This window comes from Mytilus galloprovincialis, chromosome 3 (genome assembly GCF_965363235.1).
Source record: "Mytilus galloprovincialis chromosome 3, xbMytGall1.hap1.1, whole genome shotgun sequence".
Classification (NCBI taxonomy): domain Eukaryota; kingdom Metazoa; phylum Mollusca; class Bivalvia; order Mytilida; family Mytilidae; genus Mytilus; species Mytilus galloprovincialis.
In genome coordinates, this window is record NC_134840.1 from 103,905,283 (window position 1) to 103,925,503 (window position 20,221).

Below are 20,221 nucleotides of genomic sequence, written 5' to 3' on the forward strand. Positions count from 1 at the left end.
TCTTAAATAAAGTGCATTAGATTTTATTTGAATATAAAATGATCGGGAGATTTTCACGACATACGAAATGTGGTGACGTAGAACACAGCGGAAGTTGGAATTAGTGAGATACTGCTGAAATTTAATATCACATTGTCAGCTTGTGTTAAAACCGACTAGATCCTTTGCCAAAAACGGGTTGCATTTCAGTTGTCCAATTACAGCTATCATTCATTATTGCTTTACTGGTAGGTAAATTGTATGTGAAGTCTCTTTTTTTTTACCAAACACAGGAAAGGTATAAAATTGCCCATTTATGGTAAATTTTAAGATCATTTACTTTGACTACAATACACCTTATCACTATTTGTCCGCCATTACTGGATATCACACAGGTTCCAGTAAAATTTTTACATCATAAAACAAAATATCTGACGCCAGAATGGAAAAGTGATTGCTGTTTGCGTCAAAAGTTCAAGCGGCCAGGTCAGTCTGGAATAGCACTTAGGGGTATAACAGTACCAATGCTATTAAAAGAGATTTTGTCATTAAAAAGAATAAGCCTTAACACAAAATATGTTCTATTCATGTTAAATTGATACCTGTAAAAAATAACGAATTGAGGAATTTATTTTCAAGCAAAGCAATTTCACAGCAGGGGAAATGTAACACTTCAAGGTAAATTAAATGTACCATTTTGCCAAAATCTGTTTATTAAGGGTATACTTTAAACAAATGAACAATTGCATGATCCTAAGCAAAGATTTATTTCATGCATTTGTGACCACACCCTGCACACTCTGCTGCTCTGGGCATCAAATAATTGTTAATTTATCATCCACATCTTAGGGTTTTTTTTCTCGTTGAGCCTCAGTGTATGTGATGCGACAGCTAACAAATCTATAGAACAAATTATCTTCTTCCACAAGCTTATATCTAAAAAATTATTTACAGTGTCTGAAAAAAATATTTACAAACAATTAATGAAGAATCAAAATTACAGATAAACAACATTTTTTATTGTACATGTACATGTTACATAATCTGAACAAAATAAATCAACTAATAAATGGACATATAAATAAATAAAATGAGAATGGAAAAAGGGACAACAACCTGAACAAAAAGCAGCCCAAGACCACCTATGGGACCAATGAAGGAAAGAGTTTTATTATTCTGACAAAAAAAACAAAATAAAATCTAATGCAATTTATCACAGGCTTTAAAAAGGTCTTGCCCATTTATGGTAAATTTTAAGATCATTTACTTTGACTACAATAACAGTCAGGGGACTTACTGAAATAAGTGATTTTTAAATCACTTATTTGAGTAGCAAATTCGAGGCTTTGTCACAAATTGGAATTTTGTAGTTTTTTCAAAATTTTAAACACATAGGTTTAAATAATATCTTTTAATTAGTAAAATTTAAAAAAAATGAACTTTTTGCTTCTTTTAAGTAGCAAGGTTTATGCCTTTGATGCTAAAATTTAGCTGAAAATTCTATTTTAGTTGAAGAAATGCTATAATAATGGCTTTACATAATGAACTGATACTTTCTTAAAAGATTTTTCCCAGCAGTGGGAGTATTTTTCCTGTGAAGTTCAAGTTTCATCTTTCAGATTATGTAATAAAATTCTACTGTTCACGATAAAAATTTCGCTGTTCAGGGGTGTTGAAATTAGTGGGGGTTATTAAAAGAATGATACTTAAAGAAGTGATTTTTGGGAAGGAAATTGAGGTCTGATATTTAAACAAGTGATTTTTATGTCATTATCCTAGATTCAGTACAAGGTCATCACCTGAAATGACCTGGTCATCCTAGACAACACAGATGTTGGTTCTGATAAGTTTAGAACATAATTAGTCCCTGGATTATTAGTATTCTATATTTAAAGCTACAATAAAATTAAATAACTTCTTCTTGTGATTAATTTGTACTACTTAAATAGGTGATTATTAGAGAAAGACAACTCTAAATTCCAACCTTTATGGAAATAATGTTACTTAAATCAGTGATTTAGAAAATCACTTATTTAAGTAAGTCCCCCGACTGAATAACAGTACCTTGAAGTGTTACATTTCCCCTGCTGTGAAGTTGCTTTGCTTGAAAATAAATTCCTCAATTCATTATTTTTTACAGGCAATTATTTTAACATGAATAGAACATATTTTAACTCTGTTGAAAATTATTGACACATTATTGATCTAATCAAAATGTTCCCATGAAATTGTGTGTATAGCCTCTCCCAAAACACACCTAGATCTACAAATCTTACATTCTATTTTAGTAAATATCCCTTCAAGATTAAATTCCAGGGAGATCTCTGCTTTTAGTATCTTATGAAGTTACTCTGAGTTCTGAATCCCTCAAACTGATTTAGTCAAGATGAAACTTTATAGTTGGTAAACAGTGGCTGATCTGGAAGGGGGGGTCCTAGGGTTGGAACATCCTTTCTTTGGAGGATCAATGCATTTGAATGGGGACATGTGGTTGATTTTATGGATCAACCTTAAATGCCATAAATGATTATGCGAAATGGAAATAAATGTCCTTGTATGTATATATGTAATTGAATTTATTTGATTAAACTAAGTTTATATTTAGTTATATATATTGAACATATATCTATAGGTTTTAGAGAGACGTGAATAATAAACAATGGGAAAGAAAAGTAAAAAGAATAAAGAAAAGCCAGCTGCAGCTTCTGAGCATAAGGAATTATCAAAAGGTGGAAAGAAAGAAGTCTTGGATACAGTCAATCAACTGTTAGAAGGTAAATATCCTGTAACATCATGTCCAACATAATTTTATATATATATATATATATATATATATATAGGAAGATATGGTGTGAGTGCCAATGAGACAACTCTCCATATATATTCATATTCATATAAAGAGGTGATATGGTTGGGAGGTCTAGAGAACTGAACATGAGGCTAAAATGAGTGGTCCAAAGAGTTAGACATGAAGATAAGCAATAGGTGTTGTGGTGTATCAAAGGTGTGAGTTCAAATTCCATTTAGGAAAAAAAAAATTGTCAGCATAAAAATATAATTCTAATATTTTGGGTTTAATTTTCAGACTTATCTATATAAAATAGGGCAATTGTTTTTGGCCAGATTGATTGATGTCTAAAGCCATTTTCAGCACTGTTGGTTATTTCCTGATGGCAAGTTTTTATGAGAATGCAAGAGAGAACCACAACCTTTGGTAGAAAACTGACAATCCTAATCAATGAATATTGGATCAAAAAGCACCTGCAACCAAGTCACAACCTCAGTTTTTACAGGCTAGTGATACTAATTTGACTTCTTAGACCCCTTGGCCATCTTGACCTCTCAAATCAATGAAATCTGTTTACAAAAAAACAGAATTAATGTACATACATGTAAATCGACTAACTACTGACAAACGTGAAACTCAGGGATGATAGCAGGTTCTCAAGAAAGGTTGTATGACAAAGAATTCAAATTTGTCATCCATTTTGAAACTGAATTGATCAAATATTTGTATATAATCAGCAAGTTTTTCGCAACTATAACATGCATTTCAGTTTGTTCTAATCCTGTGAATGCAGCTGGTCCAAAAGAGTTGGAGGAGTATATGAAGATCAAGGCTCTAGTTGAAAAAGTTATAGATTTACAATCAGGTTTGTTTAAATCTCTTCTCTCATTGGTTATAAATTAATATTGGTCCCAAAATTAGTTTCCTTTCTCTAACTTCAGTTTGCCTGAACTAAATGTTTTGAAACTAATACACAATGCTTATAACAACAAAAAAAAGATCAAGTTTGAATTTAATAGGTTGCGTCATTTTTACCATTTTGAGTTATACCCTTTATAAATGAAAAAAAAATGCTTAAATTTTTCGTTTCCGTTCTTTGACTTTAATTTGCCTCAACCAAATGTTTCGAAACTCATACACAATTTTTATTACAAATGTACCACAAAACTCAGATCAAATTCAAAAAATGGAAAAATTGATTCTTTAATAGTGTCCTCTATAATGTTTTATGCAAGGTTTGGCATAATCTGTGTCCTATGGACACATTCTCCTTTTATGTTAATAGAGTTGTCTTTCATTTCTAGGTCTATGTACTCCTGCAGTAGACAGAGAGAAGAATTTCCCAGGATTTATAGAATGGTTACATAGTAATGGTGTAGAAACAAGTGTGGTAGATATAAAGAACTTTCCTGGTTGTGGATATGGCTTACAAGCCACCAAAGATCTCAAAGTAAGTAGTAAATTAATGAACATATAATAAAATTAAATTGATAGTTTTTAGAACTTTAATTTACACAATGGCAATATTTTAGCAATTGATGATAAATTTAATAAAATAATAAACAATTCATTATGAAAATGTAAAAGAGAGAGCAGTAGTCATGGTTGTAGCCATGGCAAATTGTGCTTTTCAGGTAAAAAAAAAAACTAACATGGAACTGAAATGGATCATGGTGTCCATGAAATATTGAATAGATTTTCTCAGCTATATTTTGCTTACAATCCTTTTTAAGTTTTGTGTGGATCTTTCTTTAATTTTTTGTGCTATTTTCACATTTCCTAACCCTTGTGAGAAAAATATTTCTCCTCACTACTGAAAAATCTGTTCTCGTCAAATGATTGGTTGAAATTTTATTGTGACGTTAAATTTTCTTGTTTTATTCTGAATTTTCTTATTGTGACGTCATGAAAAAAGGCGACCATGCTTGATAACGTCACATCAAAAGTACACAACTTTAAATCAAATCTTTAAAAGGAAGGATAAAAAATCATAAGAGAAACAGATTACACCACTATAACTCGTGTATAACGATATTTCTCCGCTCTCAACAGTTAAATTTTAATTATTTAAAACGCTCTGCAAGCCTCACGCTTTCAATATTAAAATTTAAATGTCTTGAGTGGAGAAATATTGTAATACGCTTGTTGAAGTTGTGGAATCTATATATAAATGTGTACATATTAGAAGATTTACAAACTTTATTTCTTTTTCCAGGAAGCTGATCCATTTTTAACCATACCTAGAAAAGTCATGATGACAACACAAACAGCCAGAGATTCAGTATTGGGTAATATATATATATATAGAGATTAGAGACTGTTCCATTTAAACAACATACCAGGAAGGCATAGAGGCTGTTCCATTTAAACATGGTACCCAGGAAGGCACTTTGAAAATGGAGTTACCTTCTGTAGATGCAAATTTAGAAGGTCTCTTACACTTTCACTGTACAAAACTTTGATTTATGATACATGTAGATCTGCCTCGCATTTTATGATAGAAATTTGATAACTAAAACATTCAATGGTTAAAAAAATGTTGTTAACAGTGCATATAAAAAAGAAGATGTGGTATGATTGCCAATGAGACAACTGTCCACAAGTGACAAAAATGACACAGAAATTAGCAAAGGCCATACCGCATAGTCAGCTATAAAAGGCTCTGAAATGACAATGTAAAACAGTGCATGTCAGCTTATTTTTGAGGAAATAAAATTGTTCTGATTTTAAATGAATGAATAGAAAGAGAAATATTAATGATGACACAATAAGCATAAACTTTTCTGATATTAACAATTATATTTTATATTTGTATTGATTAGTGTTTAATGTATTCAAATGATTTATTAATTAAAGAACAAAATACGATAAAAAAAAGTACATGTCTATATTTTTTTAATAGGACCATTAATTGGGCAAGATAAAATGTTACAAGCCATGCCAAGTATACTACTAGCCCTCCACCTACTCTGTGAGAAGAAGATGCTTGAATCATTCTGGAAACCTTACATTGATATCCTTTTACATATTTTTCACTCAGCTGAAACTTTCTTACTCATGGTAAATTATTCTTATAAGGCCAAAAAAAAATATATGTCTGTTTCCTGTTTCCCGACCAACCCTGACTCAAACCCCCCCGACCCTAGATCTTTTTATTCAAATCCGGAAAAAAATCGTTTCTGGTCCGGAAAAATTCATTTCCGGTCCGATCCAGATCCGTATTTTACTATGCCCAAACAATCAAAATGTCTGCTCCCAGCACAAATGTGCTACAATTAAGGTTTAAAAAATGTCAGCACTGGGAGGATTATTCAATTAAAGTTTCTTTAAAGGGATTAAATCATTTTGGGGTACAGGACCCTAACCAAACATAACATGTAACCGACAACCGACTGCAAATCTGACAGGGAGTGCAATAATAAAAAAAAAAATAAAAAAAAAAAAAATCCCGACCTACCGACCCTGATTTATTTGCCTTGGAAGCAGGAAACAGACATATATTTTATTTTGGCCTAAAGCATTATATCATGAACATACTCTTATTATATCGGGTAATATTTTGGAAGCTACATAATAAACAAAGCCTGTTTTTACTTTTATTTGACTTCTTTGATATAAAAACAATGACTTATCTCCCCTTTTCCATGCTAGGAAAATGTAAGATATAATTTATACAAAAAATGTCAGGTAATATTTCGGAAGCTACATAATAAACAAAGCCTGTTTTTACTTTTATTTGACTTTTTCGATATAAAAACAATGACTTATCTCCCCTTTTCCATGCTAGGAAAATGTAAGATATAATTTATATTACAAAAAATGTCAGGTAATATTTCGGAAGCTACATAATAAACAAAGCCTGTTTTTACTTTTATTTGATTTTTTCGATATAAAAACAATGACTAATCTCCCCTTTTCCATGCTAGGAAAATGTAAGATATAATTTATATTACAAAAAATATGTTGTATAGCATTTATCAAGGTTAACAATTCACATCAGTGACAGAATTACACTGCTTTGGCGTTAAAATTCAAGTTTTTCACCTTATATGCTTGCATATATTGTTTTGATTTTTGAGTACATTGTTGTTCAATTGAAAGTGTATCTCCCTCATGCAAAGCTCTGATTCCTTTCACGGATTTGGCTATACTTTTTGGACCTTTTGAATTATAGCTCTTCATCGTTTATATAAGCTTTGGATTTCAAATATTTTGGCCACGAGCATCACTGAAGAGACATGTATTGTTGAAATGCGCATCTGGTGCAGGAAAATTGGTACCGTTAATGTTATTATAGTAAAACCAAGAAATTTTAAGGTGAAATCATAGTAAACTTCAATCTCAAAAATTAAAAAAAAACTTTGGTCCTTACTTTCCATAGCTCTCGCCACAATATTACGATAAGGCAAACAACTGTCAATCCAGTGTCCCAATACAAGTTGTTTCCTCAAATATAAAAAACATGTACTTATAACCTTAACATATGATAAATGTATTACCAGATTCATATTGCACACCACTCTACTTTACAGAGGATGAAATTAAACTTCTAAAAGGCTCTCCTGTACAAAGTAAGTTATTATCTCCCTTTGCACAGGTAGGGTTATCTCTCATTAGTGCCAAGGTTCAGTTATCAGTAGCCAAGTTTTGTTTTTAGAATCGTGCTAACATTTTGTTAAGAGGTTATTCTAAAATATTTCTTACAGCCTTGATGTAACGTAGTCGTCTTTAAGACAACAATACATTGCTGTGTTCTGCTCTCATCGTCAGGTTGTGGAAAAAGATTTGTAAAAATTCTGATATGATTTTTAAAGAAACGCCCTGTGTCTTTTTAATAAACATGCTAAATATGCAATAACTCTTTGCACTACTTTGTATGCATGTTGACCAATTTAAGTGTCTATGTTCTGTGAATCCACACCTGCATACTGGATCATCATAAATAACTACCGGTATTTATATTTCAGGTCAGGTTGTCATTGTAAATATTTTGAAATATACAGACACTTGTTTTCATGCATGAAACAATAATGTTTCAGTGTTATGATGTTTTATTTTAGAAATAATTCATGGAAGCCATAGATTGTTGGAAATTTACACATGTCCTGGGTCATGATATTTGAATTTTGTCCTGAGCATGGGATAAAATTAACGAATATCACGGCTCAGGCCATGTGTGAATTTACAACAATCTATGACTTTCATGTATTATTTCGATTCTTATAGGACAATCCGACAAATATGGTCATTAAAATACTAAAGCGAGAGTTGGTTTGGTTTGTGTGTGGCTGATCTTTTTTACTCCCTGTTAGATAAAGCTCAAATATCTTAATGAATCCGTAGCTTGCATGGGTAATTTCGTGAATAACCGCTAGAAAAAAAAATCTGTTTAATTCTGCTAATTCTTAAACCCAACATTTGCCATTTTTAATTTACATGATTTTCTCGTAAGCTTCCGTCAAATCCAAAGTTGACATTTCGAAACTAAGGAGCCTTGCTGAAATCAGTAAATATGCAAATAATGCAATAGAATAGAAAATAAAACAAAACCTACATCAAAAATCATTTAAAGTTTTAATCATACTAATTTCGATGGTTCACGTAACAGAAAACTTTCAACTTTAGCAGTTTCATTTGTATGCATATATGACGTCATGTTTTGAAATCAGACTTAACTATGATGTGCCGAAAAAAAATAATTGACTTTCATGGAATTTTATTTTATTTTTATTTGATTATGCATACGAATAAGAGTAACAGTTATTTTGTCTTTTTTTAAATCAATAAAATCGGCAAAGGGTCTGCAAATAGGTTCCAATACATGTAGATTTACGTGGGAAGTATATTGTAAAAGCCATTATTATATATATATATCTCTGAGCCTGCGCTAAGTATAGATTATCGAGAATTTTATCACAGTGTTGTTTACAAAGCGAAAGAAGCACGTCATATTAGAATATACATTTATTTTCTAGGTGATTGTTATAATCAGTTGAAAAACATAGCCAGACAGTATGCCTACTTTTACAGATTATTTCAGGTAAGTAAATCCAGCACCTTTGAAAATGTTATTGTTTGTGGGGAAATCCTCTTTACAGGTACTCATTCTAACTCATATCTTGAAGTTTGATTCTCAGCTGTGTTTTGTATTGGTTTGTTAGTGAAGGGTGTACAACTACTACTTATAGTCAAATATTTGCCTCCTACTGGCTTGATATTGGGAATTTCAGTAGAAATTTTTAGGTTAAAAACTTAATGCGTTGAATTAATTATTTTAATTTCTTATTGAATTTGCATACATCAACTTGTCACAACAAAATTAAAAAGAACACATAGATATCACCAGTATTATCATAATTATGTTATATGGAGCTTCACTGAAAACAAGTTGAAAGTTTATAGATACAGTGTTATTCAAGTAAAGGAGAACTATTCCATAGAAGTTTTGAAAATGAATGTCTAGGCGAGTTACACTACCGTTATTTGTTGCACTTTTTATCATTCTTTCTTTTTGTATTGATTTATTGTAGAATTTGCCAGCAACATCAAAGCTGCCAATTAAAGATTGTTTTACCTTTGAAGATTACAGGTGAGACCCTTTTTTGTAGGTCAATTTTTTATGAACTTTTGAAAATTAAGTGTTATCAACTCAAGTTAATAGCTATTAGTATTTTATTTGTAAAAAAGTAAATCTTTGATGTTTACATAGGGGAGACAACTGGTCTGTTACAATAAATAAGATTGTGAGTTTGTCACAATAGAGAGGCAAAGATACCAGAGGGACAGTCAATAAAACCAGGTTCAAACCACCATTTTCTACATTTGAAAATGACTGTACCAAGTCAGGAATATGACAGTTCTTGTCCATTCGTTTTTGATGCGTTTTGTTATTTGATTTTGCCATGTGATTATGGACTTTCTGAATTGATTTTCCTCTGAGTTCAGTATTTTTGTGATTTTACTTTTTTCAAACTCCTATGTCAAAAATAAGTTGACAATGCAACAGCTAAAAAAGAAAAGGACATACAGACAAATAATAGTACACAAGACACAACATAAAAAACTAAATCTAAGCAAAATAAACCCCATCAAAGACTGGAGGTGATCTCAGGAGTTTCAGGAGCGTAAGCAGATCCTGCTTCACATGTGGCACCCATTGTGTTGCTTATGTTTTTAAAAAGTCTCATTCTGAACACAATGTGTTCATGGAGTTAAAAAAATATTAATTATGACAAGTTTCCAATGTGATTTATTTATGATTTCAACCGATGTTTTTTGCAGATGGGCAGTTTCTACAGTTATGACTAGACAAAATCAGATTCCAACACCAGATGGCAGTAAGATCACATTTGGTCTGATACCAATGTGGGATATGTGCAATCATTGTAATGGAACAGTAAGTTTGACTGAAAACTCTTATTTAAATAGCTGAACTTTTACACATCACAATTAAGTAATAACTAAGGCCTGAGCTCTTGAAAATCTCTTTGGACTCATCTTTTTCAAAACTGGTAACTTCAAAAATACAGTCGAACCTCGTTGTGTCGAAGTCGAAGGGACCAGACGAAAGTATTCGACTCATCCGAGGTCGAGTGTGACGTCATATGTTTGAAATGTTTAAAATACCGATATGTGATTTCTGTAAACTAGATACGTATTTATTGATCATTGTGCTTTTTTCGATATGATAATATATGATTGTGTATTTATTCCGTATTTTTTCTTTCTATTAATAAAAATGTAAACACAGTTAACGTAGTTTATTCTTTACTGAGAAAATAAAATCAATACACACATATTTACAAAGGTCAAACACTATAAATTATGGAATCACTCGCGAAACAAAGTAAAAATATTTTCATAACTTATCTTTAAAGAACGTGAACAGTGTTCATAGATTAAAAAGACCGACTCATAATAATAAATAAACTATTTTAATCCTTTTAATTATTGTTCTTATTCTAACGGTTAATTTAATCTCAGCTTGGGTCATTAAAATTTGTTTCGTTTTTACAGTGGCGTAGCTGGGTCATTTTAACGTGTACGCCCGAGCTTTGGCGAGGGTCTAAGGGGGTGCCAACCGCTCAGTGTCAAAGCACCTGCTGGTAGTGGTTTCGAGGGGACGAAGTCCCCGAAAGCTATCGAGTTATCGAGAATGAGATCTACCATTCCTGTCAGTAAAACTTGATTCATTAATAGCAACATACTTTTGAATCTAATTGGTTTATTTTTATGTTTAATTTTGAAATATGTTTAACTTATTCATCGTGTTAAACTGGAAGCTAGTGGTCATTGGTTTTAGAGAAAACGTCCAAACCAATATTACTTTCAAATATGTTTAAAGAGAGCCGTGAGTGAGCATACAATCGACAAAAGCACCCTTTAATGAACATGCAAATTTAATTCTAACAGGTGCAATATAAAAATTCCCTGGAACACCTTCCCACAAAAGGTGAATCAATTTATCAGTCCCTTAAATTGTTTTAAAAAAAAACTAAAATTCTCTTTTTATATTTTTTCTTGATCTAGAATATTAAAGTGTGCCAATATTTCATGACAATCTATGATGTTTTATAAATTGATCATGAAAAAACAATTAATTGCGTAAAGAAAGTCCGGCTATGCGTAAAGATCAGAAAATAAACGTAAAGAAATGCTTTCGAAATTTTAAAAACCTCTTTCAAACTTTTATCAAATTCGATAAAGGTTTGACAAAGTAGTAAAATGTTTAATTAAGAATAAACAAACTTTAAGCCCAAACTGTGACCACTTATTAATTGCAGAAAGAATACCTTTTATCCGTTAAATGCGGGAAAATTAAAGCATTATTATATTGCTCTGGATACTCTTTTGATCATAAACATTTTTCTTCCAACTTTCGTAAAATTTCACGGAGAGCCATTCAAAACACTTTATCAATTCGAAATCTTAATATTGACGCCGCCGACGACGCTTTGACTCGCTTTTTAGACATAAATCACAGGCTCGACAAAAAATGCAAACCGCATATCGAATCTCAGCAGATAATGAATTGTATAAATATAAGAAAAGTACGCAGAATTCAAAGTAGATTCAGACTTTTACAGAAAATTGGAAGAAATCTATAATAGGATCTAGTTGATTAAAGTAAATTCATTCCTTTTTTATTCACAATTACAATCCACTGCTAAAAGAATCACACGGCTGATGTGCTTTTAACCAGATTTTCTTATTTTATTTATTTTTTTTTCATTTTCAAAATTCAAGTGTACGCCCGGGCGTTTTGACGTAAACGTAGCTACGCGCATGTTTTATACCAAGTGAAATTGGTTCAGCACATTCAAGTTCTGCTTGGACGATCAACAAAGGTGTTGATTGGCGGTCATCATAAACATGTCATTTTAACTGTTATACAAACAAGTATGTTTACACAGCTTTAATCACTTATAGAAATGAATAGGTTAAACAAGAAAAACATCCGTAAATTAATTTTCAAAGTTTTTATTTCTTTCGATATTTTTTTTACTTTTGAACTTCGAGACATCGGGGTTAATTTACATCAATTTTACATTGACGGACTTAAGAATTACCTCGACTTAACCGAGAATTTGAATCATCCGAGTTCGACTCATCAGAGGTTAAAATGCATTGATCAAACAGGAATTATGCCGGGACCAAGAATTTACTTCCACTCATCTGAGTTTTCGACACAACCGAGTTCGACACAACGAGGTTCGACTGTATACATAAAGATTGTAAGATGTTGCACATTGTATCAACTGAGCATAAATATAAGCATTTTATGACTAAACATTATTTAACTAGATGTCATTGCTTTGCTCTATTTTGTCATGGGGACTGAAATAAGTAATGATATAGCAATAAAATTTCATTCTCTCACTGCAGGACTCACCATGATGAAAAATTATGAGTCCTTGAAATTGCAATAAAAAAATCCTTATTAAATGAGAATCCTGGCTTGATTAGGGATCAAACAATTTTATCAAGATTACAACTTTCTATGTTCTTTTAATGGGACAGCCCATACATATTGGTAAGATTAAATCAGCTCAAATTGAAAATAAAAAAGTCCTTGTTAGGGATAGGGTTTGGCAGGCCACCTTATAATTTTCAGTTTGTTTTGGATTACAATATTTCTACCCGGTAGTTGAATTTTGTTATTATTGTATACAATTGACCAAAGAAATCATTGTTTTCTGACAATCTATTTTTAGATAACAACAGATTATAACATGGAATCAGACTGCAGTGACTGTTTTGCCTTGAAGGAATTTAAACAAGGTGAACAGGTAAGTAAACTAATAATTTGGTAAGAAAAGATATAGGATGTCAGAACTGATATCATCTCTAAATGTTTTTCTGATAGGATGCATTGAAACATCTTTACAATTTTAAGGCTTTCTAGTTGCTTAGTCTTTATTGTTATGTTGTTTTTGTAGACTGTCGTTTGTCTTTTACTTCTAATTTTGCCATAGCATTATCAGTTTGTCTTCAACTTCTAAGTTTTTATACCCTTTTGTATCTTCAGCCTCCTTATTTATCATTTATAATGACATTGTGTACTTATTGATGACATGGTGTACTTATTCATGACATGGTGTACTTATTGATGACATGGTGTACTTATTCATGACATGGTGTACTTATTGATGACATAATGTACATTTTGATGACATAGTGTTCTTATTGATGTCAATAAACAAAAAATAGTATTATGAAATTCTGCCAAGGTTATGTTCAATGAAGCAAATTTTCAAATGAACAGAATCTGGTATTTTTAAGAACTATATTCCTCTTATGGCTTTTCAGATCAGTATATTTTACGGGGCCAGATCTAATGCAGAGTTATTGGTACATAATGGATTTGTTTACCCAGAGAATGATATGGATAGAACAGCTATTAAATTAGGTACAATTCATGGAATAACAAAGTTAAAAACTTCTACAATATTTTCTGCTTAGATAATACCTTACATTTTAGTTTCCTTTTCACAGAATGGATAACAAATTCTTAAGTTGACATAAACATTGAGGAGTAAAATAAACAATTTGTTTTAACTATTTTATATAGTCAATGATGCAGTTTGGATTATAAACCAGTCAGGGTAATAGTTTTAAATTTAACAATGAAATCTTCCAAAGTTTTCAACAACAAAAAATGTCCTTCTATCAATGAAAATTGGTATGCTCGAAAATAACTGAATACACAGTATTTGTTTTATCAAACGGTTTGATATTCATTTCTTCTTAATCATTTCTTACGAAAAATCATAAGACATCTTTTTCCGTGCCTAAAATGCTAATTTTTCCAATGCTTACACTTATTATTTACTTACCATAATTTTGAAGATGTAGACATTACATATTGAGAAATACTTAATTTTTGAAAATATTATTATTGTGAATTCAGCAGGTTACATCTTTAACATGTATGATCTTAATTAAATAAGGATTTTTTTCAGGGATTAGTAAAAGTGATAACCTTATTGACAAAAAGACCAAATTATTAACAGCTCTTGGTTTAGCTCCGTAAGTAAAGATTTATTTTTATAGATATAAAAAAAAATGACGAATATACTTTACACTATTAAACAGATTAAAACAACAGGAAAACAGGATCATCAATTTAGAAGGTTCATTTGTTCAATTGCCTAGGAAGGAGTAAACATAAAGAAAGTACCCCTGCAAAGAACTTTTCAAATCTACTATTTTTTGTACTTACAAAAAAAACGTCCTAGTTTATCAAGGCTTAACAGTTGCTTTTATGCTCTATTATAACTCCTCTTAAAACAAGACATGGTTTAAGTCAATCATGAAAAAATGATATAGTTTAGACATTTGTGACACAATATCAAAATTCCAAAAAACTCTTTATACTAACTATGTATACTGTTACAGAAATGACATTGTTATATGTATTGCAGGTCCAGAATGTTCTTTATTTACTCAGGGGAAATCCCTGTGGATCCACACCTTGTGTCTTTTCTTAGAGTATTTAATATGACAGAAGGTAAGTGCTTTTACAATCCATTAAATATGATTTGAAAATTGTTCTTTAATTGTAATATTATCAAATTAACAAATACAGCATCTTAAAAATACAAGCATTGTATTTTAGGCATCAAAAATACTGCATTAGATTTTGAGCATACTATCATGCATACAGACATCAGATTTTATGAAAGATATTTGTCCTGAAAACTTCAATATATATTTTTGTTTTCAATAATGCAGACTTTTTCAATACTTTTAAAACCACTATGGAATTTAATATATTTTTTTCCTAAAATAAAATGTTTAAAACATTAAACTGATACATTGTGTTTGACTAAATTTTAGATGAAATCTCCTGTTATGACTGTGAGAACATGTCAGAAGAGGATTTAGAAAAGATGGGAGATGTCAACACACCAATTAATGGGGAGAATGAGGAAAAATTGTGGAAATTCTTAGAGACAAGATTGGCATTGCTACTGAGGGCTTATGATACCACAGCAGAGGTATGATAGTTTTATTTTTCCCCCATCTTTTATTATTATAGAACAGAAGTATATATCAAGGAACTTCCTGTCTTCATTGACCAAATGTTTCTTAGATATTAGGATGTTGGTAAACATTTGATTATCTTCTAGTTTCATCTGAAAACTTTAGTGAAGAAATTATTTAATAATAATTTAATTGAAATATGATTTGTTATTGATGTCCAGCATTAAAGATTTTTTTTTATTATCAAATTTTTATTTTCTTTTGACCTTTTTTATATCTATATCAATCTCCTTGAGTAATATTTGAGTTTTTCTGACAACTGAGAGAACTTAAGGAAAATTGGACCCAATTTCCTGGAATGAGGATTAAACAAACAAAAAATGACAACCTGTGAAAGTTATCTGTACTGCTTTAGGAAGAGACTGATTTCATTGAGCCACATCTGGCCTTGCGGTCATAAAGCTTTCGAGCACGATTTCTGTACTCAGACTCAAGAATCAACCAATCAAAATGCTGGATTTAATGTTTCGAGCATGATTTTTGTGCTCCGAGCACTGAGCAAAGTTTTATGACTTCAACCCCTCTGAAACCAAACAAAGTTGGAAATATTTGTGATATGACCTATAAATGTAGTGTTTTATACACTTCTTTAATTTGTCTTTAAAACATTCTTAATAACCCAATTAGGTGACCATTATCCATTCGTGTCTTACCCGCTTGTAAACTTTCTCAGTTGACTAATGCCCACACAATTTAAAAAGTCTTTGTTTCAACACTTGATGCGATTTCATTGGCATCTTCTTGTAAATGTTTATGTTATCATATTGTTTCTTACACATTTTTAGCTCACCTGGCCCGAAGGGCCAAGTGAGCTTTTCTCATCACTTGGCGTCCGTCGTCCGTCGTCGTCCGTCGTCGTTAACTTTTACAAAAATCTTCTCCTCTGAAACTACTGGGCCAAATCAAACCAAACTTGGCCACAATCATCATTGGGGTATCTAGTTTAAAAAATGTGTGGCGTGACCCGGTCAACCAACCAAGATGGCCGCCACGGCTAAAATAGAACATAGGGGTAAAATGCAGTTTTTGGCTTATAACTCAAAAACCAAAGCATTTAGAGCAAATCTGACATGGGGTAAAAATGTTTATCAGGTCAAGATCTATCTGCCCTGAAATTTTCAGATGAATCGGTCAATCGGTTGTTGGGTTGCTGCCCCTGAATTGGTAATTTTGAGGAAATTTTGCTGTTTTTGGTTATTATCTTGAATATTATTATAGATAGAGATAAACTGTAAACAGCAATAATGTTCAGCAAAGTAAGATCTACAAATAAGTCAACATGACCAAAATGGTCAGTTGACCCGTTTAGGAGTTATTGCCCTTTATAGTCAATTTTTAACCATTTTTCGTTAATTAAAGTAATCTTTTACAAAAATCTTCTCCTCTGAAACTACTGGGCCAAATTAATCCAAACTTGGCCACAATCATCTTTGGGGTATCTAGTTTAAATAATGTGTAGTGTGACCTGGTCAACCAACCAAGATGGCCGCCACGGCTAAAAATAGAACAAAGGGGTAAAATGCAGTTTTTGGCTTATAACTCAAAAACCAAAGCATTTTGAGGAAATCTGACGGGATAAAAATGTTTATCAGGTCAAGATCTATCTGCCCTGAAATTTTCAGATGAATCAGTCAATCGGTTGTTGGGTTGCTGCCCCTGAATTGGTAATTTTGAGGAAATTTTGCTGTTTTTGGTTATTATCTTGAATATTATTATAGATAGAGATAAACTGTAAACAGCAATAATGTTCAGCAAAGAAAGATCTACAAATAAGTCAACATGACCAAAATGGTCAGTTGACCCGTTTAGGAGTTATTGCCCTTTATAGTCAATTTTAACCATTTTTCATAAATTAAATTAATCTTTTACAAAAATCTTCTCCTCTGAAACTACTGGGCCAAATTAATCCAAACTTGGCCACAATCATCTTTGGGGTATCTAGTTTAAAAAATGTGTGGCGTGACCTGGTCAACCAACCAAGATGGCCGCCACCGCTAAAAATAGAACATAGGGGTAAAATGCAGTTTTTGGCTTATAACTCAAAAACCAAAGCATTTTGAGGAAATCTGACATGGGATAAAAATGTTTATCAGGTCAAGATCTATCTGCCCTGAAATTTTCAGATGAATCGGTCAATCGGTTGTTGGGTTGCTGCCCCTGAATTGGTAATTTTGAGGAAATTTTGCTGTTTTTGGTTATTATCTTGAATATTATTATAGATAGAGATAAATTGTAAACAGCAATAATGTTCAGCAAAGTAAGATCTACAAATAAGTCAACATGACCAAAATGGTCAGTTGACCCCTTTAGGAGTTATTGCCCTTTATAGTCAATCTTTAACCATTTTTCATAAATCTAAGTAATCTTTTACAAAATCTCCACTGAAACTACTAGGCCACAATCATCTTTGGGGTATCTAGTTTGAAAAATGTGTCCGATGACCTGGCCATTCAACCAAGATGGCCGCCACGGCTAAAAATAGAACATAGGGGTAAAATGCAGTTTTTGGCTTATAACTATGAATTCAAAGCATCTAGAGCAAATCTGACAAGAAGTTAAATTGTTAATCAAGTCAATATCTATCTGCCCTGAATTTTTCAGATGAATTGGACAACTGGTTGTTGGGTTGCTGCCCTCCAGTTGGTAATTTTTAAAGAAATTTTGCCGTTTTTGGTTATCTTGAATACTATTATAGATAGCGATAAACTGTAAACAGCAATAATGTTCAGCAAAGTAAGATCTACAAATAAGTCAACATGACCTAAATGGTCAATTGACCCCTTAAGGAGTTATTGCCCTTTATAGTCAATTTTTAACAATTTTCATTAATTTGGTAAATATATGTAAATTTTTACCAAATATAGTTCTCTGTTACTAATGGGCAAAGTTCATTATAGATATAATTGTAAGAAGCAAAATCGTTCAGTAAAGTAAGAACTTCAAACACATCACCATCACCAAAATACAATTTTGTCATGAATCCATTTGTGTCCTTTGTTTAATATGCACACAGACCAAGGTGAGCGACACAGGCTCTTTAGAGCCTCTAGTTCTTTCTACTGTTTATGATATATTCTTTGTCAATTGCAGGAGGATGAAAATTTGTTAAAGGAAGCTGGTATAACAGACAATAAACTATTTATAATACAGTTAAGGAGATGTGAGAAACTTATTCTGCAACATGCTGTTCAATTTGCTACAGAGAAAAAAAGTGACAGTGTTCAAAATTCAAAGGACAACAAACAGACTGAATCTAAAGAAAAAGATGTGGAATCTTAAGATATTTTTTTTTAAAATGTACTGCATTTTAAAACATATCTAATATGGAAAGATTGGAAGATACAAATACTTTCAAAGTTCTTTAATTTGTTGATTCCAATTTCTCAATGAAAATAACTTGATTTCGAGAATTTTGAAAATTCATTTTTTCATATTTTGCAAATGCAAAAAATAAATTTAAAGGATAATATGCATTTTGATTGGAAACAAAATCTCTAATAAGATTTGTATCCCAAAAATTAAACCACTTACAGTGAAACCATTTACATGTATTAATTACTTAAAGGAACAAAATTACTTGAACAAAAACAAATTAATTTAAAACAGGTTTCTCCATATTTTGGTTATTTTTTTGTTGTTTTTTTTTTCATTTCGCATTAGGAGATGATGATTGTGTATATCTCCGTAAAAATGCTCTTTTTTAGTTGGCATTATAATCATGATAAAAAAAAATTATGTACAAATAGTGGGTTCTTTAGGATAAGAAATGTTGTATCCCAGAATATGAATAAAAAAGTATGTACTAGAAGATATGTTAAACAATATGTCCTCTTAAATATCTCATCCAATATCTTTGTCTTATTATTTTTTATTCAGGTTTGACCTTTTTGTCTGTTTATTCAAAATATTTCAATTAACCTAATTTTTTCCAATGTCCACAACTGTAAAATTAAACTTAAATTCAGTTAATTTTATACATAAACAAATGTCACTTTATATGCATTTAATAAAACTATACTGTATTTGAAGTTTAGGGAGGACTTCAAAATAAGGCATCTTTTGATCACACAAATTCTTTTGCATTCAAAAAAATCTGCAATATTTTATATCCAACAATGAGTAAATTTTCCATTTATTATTTTCAGGAAGAATTTGAAATAAGGGCTTTTTTCTCAAGTCATGAATTGCAACCATGAATAAAAGTATTTTAGAGTATTTTGATATTTGTGTCAAAGTGGATTGTTATAATGATTGTGCAATAATTTTAATGAAGGAATTGTATAATAAAATATTTGCTTCAATATCTGTGTTTAAAATTTGTTTTTCTTAACATTTACGTGAAGATACAACGAACTGACTTTGTGAAAGCACTTTTTTAAAAAGTTTTGATTGACAACATATTTGTTATGCCTGATGAACTTAAAACAATCCATCAATATACATCTAGTAATCAACTGTTCTCTTCTGATCATAACGGCCTCGGTGGCCAAGTGGTCTAAGTTGTTTTACTACTGTAATCACTAGCCAGTCAAAACTGAGATTTTGAGTTAGAACACCGCCCTTGCAGGTGCTGCGCATTCTACTCCAATCTGAATTGACTAGGATTGTTAGTTTTCCTATTTAAGGTCAGTGGTTTTCCCCAGCATCTCATGCTTCCTCCACCAATAAGAAATGTCCGCCACAAAATAGTTCAAAAATGGTGCATACAAGTGGCATTTAAAACATCAACAATCATTCATTCTTATGGTCATAACTTTAGACTTCATTCAGATGGACCAGTCTTTCCTCTTATGCTGTATGCTACTCCACTGCAACAAACCTACATGGGAATTTTGCTCTTAGACGTTTATATTGTATTTCAATTTATAATTTATAGAATATTTCGAAAACTTTAGCTGCAAACACAAT

General features: G+C 31.4%; 1 protein-coding gene across 1 annotated transcript; it reads left to right on the forward strand.

The window, feature by feature from the left end:
- The first annotated feature begins 69 nt into the window (after positions 1 to 69).
- On the forward strand, positions 70 to 19,614 carry LOC143069616 (actin-histidine N-methyltransferase-like). Its single transcript, XM_076244339.1, has 16 exons — positions 70 to 227; positions 2,612 to 2,753; positions 3,537 to 3,632; positions 4,072 to 4,217; positions 4,983 to 5,055; positions 5,670 to 5,780; positions 7,258 to 7,338; positions 8,743 to 8,807; positions 9,298 to 9,356; positions 10,049 to 10,163; positions 12,982 to 13,056; positions 13,577 to 13,676; positions 14,230 to 14,296; positions 14,692 to 14,777; positions 15,107 to 15,267; positions 18,404 to 19,614. The coding sequence occupies exons 2-16, from the start codon at positions 2,639 to 2,641 to the stop codon at positions 18,590 to 18,592; spliced, it is 1,539 nt and encodes a 512-aa protein (XP_076100454.1). The 5' UTR covers positions 70 to 227; positions 2,612 to 2,638; the 3' UTR covers positions 18,593 to 19,614.
- Positions 19,615 to 20,221: the final 607 nt, after the last annotated feature.